General features: G+C 36.0%; 1 protein-coding gene across 1 annotated transcript; it reads left to right on the top strand.

Annotated features, from left to right (window-relative positions):
* The first annotated feature begins 5903 nt into the window (after positions 1-5903).
* On the top strand, positions 5904-6017 carry LOC114626216 (dolichyl-diphosphooligosaccharide--protein glycosyltransferase subunit 4-like). The gene has a single exon (XM_028773548.1). It carries the CDS (start codon positions 5904-5906, stop codon positions 6015-6017), a length of 114 nt encoding a protein of 37 aa, XP_028629381.1.
* Positions 6018-8113: the final 2096 nt, after the last annotated feature.

Raw genomic sequence — 8113 nt, 5'->3', positions numbered from 1 at the left:
GTCCTTGTAGGTAGGGGTTATGGTATGTGCTTGCTGCAGGTCCTTGTTGGTAGAGGTTATGGTATGTGCTTGCTTTTGAGGTTGTCTCTCTATGTATCAATAGCTCAGGCAATGTACTCACAATGCTCTTCCTTCTTGTAATGAATGCTAGATTACAATCACAGATCAGAACACTTAGCTTGCATTATTACATTGATAATCTTTTCTTATTAATCTGATAACCTCCTATATTTATTTAATTTATGAGTATTACAGAAAGTTTTATGAATAATTTTATTTCTATACTAAAAACACCACACTTTTATTTAGTAATCCGTTAATTATTTACCTTTACTTGTATTTAACATATTATATGGTAGACTTTCCTTATTAAACCTCTCATAGTATACTGGCTAGTTTTATTTCAAACTGACACAAATTAGAGTCATCATAAAAGATTTAGCTGAGAAAAATCTCCATAAGGTGGAGATTTTTGTAGACAATACTGTAGGGCATTTCCTTGTTTCATTGTTTTTTTAGATGGGGGATGGATGGCCCAGCCCATTATGGGTGGTGCCATCGCTAGGTTGATGGTCCTTGGTTGTATAAGTAAGTAGGCTGAGCGAGTCATGAAGAGCAAGGCAGTAAGCAGCACCCCTCCATGGCCTCCGCATTGGTCCTAGCTCCAGGTTCCTGCTCTGCTTGACTTCTTGTCCTAGCTTCCTATGATTGATGAACTGTGTTGTGGAAGCATAAACTGAATACAAACTTTCCTCCTCATGCTGCTTTGGTCATAGTGTTTCATCCCTGCAATAGGAACCTTAAATAGGACACATTATACTCAGATTTTCTTCTACTTTAATTAATCTTCTGTGACCTGATTTTCTTATGGAATCCTAACATATTTCTTAAATTAATTTTAGATTCATTCTACTTTCTAGTATAAAATAACCTATCAAAATAATTTCAAATTTAGTTAAAGTAAAACTAAATGTTTTATTGTATCCTTCTGGTTTGAGGCCTATTATTTAAGACAAAGTCTTGTCTCTGGGCTAGCCTTGCACTTGCTGTGTAGCTCAGGCTCTCCTTGAACTCCCATCCTTCTGCTTCAGTTTCTTGAGAACTGAAATTGCAGATATAAGATACAACTCTGCTGCCCTTATGCTTTCTAAAGTATTTACTTTGTTCCTACATTATTAACTATTCATAAACTCCATTTAAAAAATCCCTGGTCTTTATAGATACACACTACATATAATAACTTGGCTTCCATGACTCTAATAAAGTATATGATGTCTTTTGAAGCCTGAGTGCATTACTATCAAATATGATGATAATAAACAGACATCTTGACTCTGATTCTCAGAGAAATATCTATGGAAAGACTCTTCCAAGTCTAAATTTGTAATAAATGTCTAAACTATTTTCTAAATATACACTGAAATTTGAAATACTTCCTTTTTCTAAGAAAACGTTTTTGACTACTGCCAGCGGAGCTGTTATTTCTTAGCAATGACATTTCACTCTGTGAGATTTCTGATACTTATCAGCTCCCCCTACCCCCAAACTCGCTGCTTTGTTAGAAGGAAATGATTCAGCCTTCATGACTGCTTGGCAGGAAGGAGTAGTTTTAACATTTTTTTTTTCTTTTCACAAAATGTATCTTTCTAATTTTCGGGAAACCATAAACTCCACAATACTTTCAGGCTCTCAGTCATGTGGTTGTGCTAAAAAGAACCTTACATTCACACACTTAACTTCATTCAACTCCTGAAAACCAAGAGAGAGAAGATACTGAAATGAGCTGAAAGACCCCCAGAGTCACAGAGCTTACATCCTAATAGAGTTGTCCATCCAATGGGAAAACACAAATCGGTAACATTTTAGACTGTGAAAACGTCTAAGAAAACCAACACAGGAAAGAGAAAAGGGATGGACATTCATGATTGGCCTGGAAACAGGAAAGGGCACTAATAAAACCAAATTTCAATAGATGACTCAATAAAAGGGGAGAGAGGGGGGAAGAGGAGGAGGAGATTGGGGAGAGATACTGGAGACAGGGGAGAGAGAGGAACAGGGAGAAGGGAGGGAGAGAGAAGAGGAGAGTGGGGAAGGAGAGGAGAGAGAGAGAGAGAGAGAGAGAGAGAGAGAGAGAGAGAGAGAGAGAGAGAGAGAGAGAGAGAGAGAGAGCGAGCTTCAGAGAGAATACACTGTAGATCAAGCCAGCAGGTCAATCTAGGTGGCTCAAAGAAGAGAGGAGAGGCTTATGGGATCCATATGGACAGGGCCCCATAAGGCTGGGCTCTTACCTGAGTGGACTGCATTTGGCTGGAATTAGATTTTACTGCACGTAATATAAAGCAAAGTTTCCACAGCGCTAATAGAATAAGCTAATTTCTCTTACCAAATGGTCTGTAAGATCAAATCTATGTCAATTTTAGTTTTGATTTGCAAAGTTCTTTAGTTCAAGAGATGTTCCTGGTTATTGAAAAGGGTCAGATTACATGTCAAAGAATGGAAAGCATATGTTTAAAACACAAATCATATAACAAAGCAGTTTTTGCATGCAGAAAGAACTTGAATCTGTGGGTATAACTCATTCTAATTTCTATCAGTTTGCCTATAGATTTCTGATTCTGACTACTTCTGTGGTCTGAATCCAAGTAGGAAGAAATGTTGACTTTGTTGCTGGGAAATATTTTCTCTCATTGAATTGAAACAATCTTTTGGAAAGTCTACAGAGTGAGGTTCTGTAGTAGATCACTGAAAAGTACAGAAGTCTTGTGCGCCCACTTATCTAGTGATTCGTGTGGGAAAGTCTGAGAAATACCTTTGACCGTTGAAAATGAGAGCAACTTGACTTTAGGAAAAACATACATGAACACATATGTGCAGGTATACAAATCACTGTCTCATTGTTCAAGATTTACTGTTGATGTTTATAATTAACAGAGGAGCGATGTTGTCATTTTAGAGGTTGCTTGATTACTAAAACTGTTTGTATGTATTAACTGTCTACGCTTGTATTTGTAATTTTAGAATATATGAAAAATACTGAGTATGCCTAGTTCCTTATATATTCATGAGTATCTATTATAAATAAAGTTTTTATTTTCCATGTGTAGTACTTTATAAATATGTAATAGAATTTAGGATAGGTATGCAGATAAAGACATATACACTAGGAAGATTTTGTGTTTACTCTTAGTTCCAGGTGGTTTCCTATAATAACAGCCTCTAGCAATTGATCACGTGCTCAGAATTAGAGTCTTTTGGAAAAAAAACTTTTTCTAAATACTGAAATAGTTTTATAGTCCACAGTTCAATAAAATTTAATAGGTTTCTGCCTGGTATGTTAGTATATACAATATCTAGGACAGACAGAAGATTTGTGAGACCTTTTATCCATACATTCTTTTAAAAATTCATATGCAAAATTAGTTTTAATGACTGAAAGACATGAAAGACTAGTATACTATATAATTAGGATTTTGATAATTTACATCTGGATATTGTAATATCAACTGTATTTATATACATAATTTATATTCATAAGTATACATATACTTAATTAGAAGAAAATGTAACATATTTTATTATATATTTGTATATTTATAGAATTACAATTTTAGATTTAATTTGGTATCTTCCTTTGGAGGAATTTTCCAGTGCTTGTCTGGAGGCGACCTTTCTGAGGAATATTGGTTTATCTCCAATTCTGACTATACATTGCATAGCAGTGAGACTACGCATAAGGAATCCAGTGCACTTCTCAACTTTCTGTATGAACAACATTATTCCTAGTTTTCCTGCATTGTTGACAATGGGCAATTTGCAAAGAAGTATTATTATTTCAGATTCCACTTGGAAATCAGGGAATAGGTAGTAAACCAGAATGAGCAGGTTGAGAGACACTTGAACTCCACTTGGAGCTAGTTTACCAGGCAAATGGTGTACAGTCAGCTCTATCCCTTACATTGAAGGAGAGGGTGTTCTGTTCCATGTCAAGTGTTCTAGCATGACTCAGAAAATAAAGGTAAAGCTTTGAGTCTGGCTAAAAATTTTCTCTAATTCTGACTTTCAGTGTTGTTGTAAATTCCAGAGTCTTTTCTTACTTCACAGCTTTCCAGAAAACACAGTTTGCTTGGGTTTTGTACCTTAAAAATCTTAAAAACTGATTATGGAAAGGATGCACATATCTGAATATTATGGGAATATATTTTTTTTGTATGTGAATATCTCAAAGAAGTACTTGAGGAAGAAAACATAAATTGTTCAAGAAAATGGGATGGGGATAGAGGGAAAAAAGTAAATGATCATAAAGAAAATAATGAAAGACAGCCATGAACAATCAATTTATATACATTAGGGGGTCTTTAAGAAAAACAAAAGAATGGAACATAACAAGCACTTAAAATAAAAAGCATTCAGAAAGAAACCAGAGTTTTATGTTGGGTTTTACAAACGAAAGTTGACCCAGAGTGAAATATTCTAAAATACATTCTAGCTTAATTATACTTGAAGGACTCCTGGGACAAATGGTAGGCTAGGAGCTACTTTTGTGTGACTGAGTAAAAAACGAGAATAAGAAAGGGAACGAGGGAGCTCTGTTGCAAAGTTAAAGGGGGAATAAGGTGTAGAAACGCACAAAGATGGTAAGAGGACACCTGAAAGGAACCAATCTATTTGAGAAATAAGCCAAGCACGGCTTCAGCCTCACAGGGCTCCTGTGTGAAGAGAAGAAACTGAGTATCTTCCAAAGGTGAACGACTGACCTGTGTAGCCTCACGAATAGCCCACAGCTCTCACCAACCTCAGAGACAGTTGTGGGTTTTGATGGCACCATGATTCCTCCTGAGCATGGATCAGCAGTGGAGGAAAACTATGACTTGAGATAGAAGATGATTGAATGTATTGTTAAAAATTGAATTGCCCTAGAATCTCAGAACAGGACCCTCATTTTGGCCTGCCATAGCTCCGGGTGAGCAGTGTCTTTTCAAGAGGGTTATAGAAAAGAAAGAGAGTTGAACACTAACAGTTCAAAGGGAACAGGTAGGAGAAGGTCGCTCAGTCAAGGAAACTCTTCAAGAACTCTACCTTTGGTAGTCAGGAGTGAGACCCATCAGCCGAGTCTTTCCTTGGAGCCCGCGTGGATGAGTTGGTGCTTCTAGAGGTATTTGTCTGATCTTGCCCACTGCAGAGTGAGAACTTACTGGGATCCACAGACACATCCCTCCAGCAGGGTGATTAATACCAAGTACCTCCAGAAACACGAAGATATGTCCTCTTCCAGTATGGATCTCGATGTTGTGAGAGCTTCCCATACTAACAAAGCATATAGAGTCTCCCTGTCAGATCCCTAGTTAGTACATTAGCCACCACAGGGGTAGATGTCCAGCAGATACCTCCGGTATGGAAAAAACTACCAAGGTGAAGACAGCTCTGGTAGACAGCAGACTCTTGTCCAGTACAGATTCTACTACTGTACATCAACAAAACGAAGCAAGTGATGGAAACGTGCGTCTACGGATCTTGAGTCGAAGTTCATTTTGTCTCTCTTTTCTTTTTGATCTCTGCACTTCTTCCTTCTTTCTCTCTACTGTACTTTTAATAGTATTTTGTCACCAACTTATTAATTCTTAAAATACTCATGCTTTTAAAAATTCCTCTTCTTACACTCATCTAAGTTTGTCTTTGAGCATTTCCTTTACTGAGCAATGGTTTTAGTGTGTTTTCTTCCCTCTATTTCCTCTTCCTAAAATCAAAAATTTCTCTGTCTCTTCATATTAAGCCTCTCCTCATCTCTACTTCTTCCTGCCATCTTCTTTTATCTCATTCACTTACCATTTCCACAAACGCTTTAAATAATTTAGACCTCAGAGCTCGTGCAGCGATAGTGTCAGAGCAGAGTGGAACTGGTTAGGATGATCACGGACTGCAAGCTCGCCACACTCACTAACATGCTGGGCATGCCACTTTTCACACGTCTGGTTCTCTGTCACTATGTGGCAATCAACAATCACAAAAACCAGGAATGAAAGTGGCATTTTCTCCACTGCAGAGTTCCAGGACATAGTCTGAGGCAAGATCACTTCATCTGTCCTACCAGCATACAAAACAATTATAACTGGGTTTTTCTGAACATAGAGACTGCTTTAAGGTCCAACATAGGCAATGCTTTATTTTCTACTCTGATATATATATATATATATATATATATATATATATATATATATATATCATATATAGTATATATGATATATAGTATAATATAATAAATTATAATTATATACAATATTATAATAATATTATAATAATATATAATAATATATTATATTATGTTATTAATTTATATTATTAAAATATAAATTATATATTATATATATGTGTGTGCATGTGTATGTTAAATAAACATATATTTATAAATATATATTTTATATTACATATAAATAAAATACATATATAAATATATAATATATATTTGTGCTCAAAATAATTTAAAAATTTATATCATATCTATGCTATTTATATCATTTTTTATTATTAGTGAAAATTTCATGAACTTTAATTGGTTTTAAGTGTGTGCGTGCATGTGTGTATGTGTGTGCATGTATCTGTGATATGTGTGTGTGCCTGTATGTGTGTGTGTGTGTATGTGTGTGGCATAGGTTAATGTAGGAGCTGCTACAGCAGTTTGTTTTTTACTCTATGTGTGGTCTGTGAGTGGAATTTTCAATGGTAAGCTGTTCAAGAGATGTTCAGACCACAGTGCAAGAATGCAGCAACCTCAGAAAAGCAAGGCAGCATGACTTCTTTACAAAATCATAACTATGACTAGTGGGATCTAAACTGAAACAGACAAAATGCCAAGTCAGAATTTCACGTTTACTGACAATAATGCTCAGGAATCTAAAAGGTGACTCAAAAATCCAATGAATTAAACCCAGGATCTGAAGCAATCAGCAGTGTGGGGGAAATAGGTCAAGAATGTGGATAAGAAAATCTCCAGCATGCATAAAAAATTAAGCAAGGAAATGGAGACTTTGGGAAACAAACAAAAAATGTTAAGAATGGAAAACCCCATGAGGAAGGGTCTCCAGCTCTACCACCCTGCATTCTCCAGGCCCATGCGCATCAGGGTGAGTCTTCTGTCTTCAGCTTGAAGCTCACCATAGTTCTGGAGCTTACAGAAGTGTACTACTACATCCGGGCTTTTTACACTGAGCCTAGAAATTAAACCAAGTCATTAGGTTTGCATAGTAAGTACTTTTATTTCTTGCTTTTGAACTACAAAAGAGATCAAAGTTCTTGTGACAAAACCCACATACCCCATAAAAAGTAAAGTATTGACTATTTGTACATTATAAAAGGTTCACTAATTCTAGTTCCCAATAACTGTTCATACCCAAACTTGTCATTATTAGTCCTTTTTATAACAATTTTGGTGAGTTTAAAGTGGCTTATTTCACTTAACATAATGCTTTAGGTCTGTCATTTTCTTAACATTGTAAAAATGTTAACTTTAAATAAAGTTATTAGTATTATAGTCAGCATAATACTTAGTGTAGAAATTCCAGAAGCATTCTAGCTACAAGGTATTATATATATGTAACATATAGTAGTAGTATATATACTACCATTCAATACTACAGTGGTGACAATTAATATAGTTAAAATAGACAGATCAAAAAGTAAGTATATCCTATTCCAGTGGTATTGTTATTTACTTAGATAACTTGACAACTGTTGGAAGACTGCTATTAAGATAGATGTCCACCATGTGCAGATAAGCTCTCTGAGCTTGGCAAAAAAGGGAGGACTCCTGTTCTTGGTGGGATTTCTTCTTCTCTGTCTGATCTTTTCTGGAGGATGATCCTGTACAGGGCTTCTTTCAGGTGCTACATAGTTTAGATATAAGTCTCTCTCAGCTTTTCCTGCTGAATGATAGATAGCAGCCCTTCCTGCCTGTGACCCCAAAAAACTTCTGAGGGAAGTCATGTAGCCTATGACCAGATTACAAGTTGAACTCCCCCACCCCTCAATAAGAACCTGACAGGCAGGTTCTTGGAATTGCTCTTCATGTAAATGAAGCATTCCTACACTAGCCAAATTTCTGCCCTGGAAATCCTTATCC

The sequence above is a fragment of the Grammomys surdaster genome, unplaced genomic scaffold (assembly GCF_004785775.1).
Source record: "Grammomys surdaster isolate TR1022 unplaced genomic scaffold, NIH_TR_1.0 231, whole genome shotgun sequence".
Lineage (NCBI taxonomy): Eukaryota > Metazoa > Chordata > Mammalia > Rodentia > Muridae > Grammomys > Grammomys surdaster.
The sequence above is the reverse complement of the archived record's forward strand: the minus strand, read 5'-3'. Positions and strand labels throughout refer to the sequence as shown.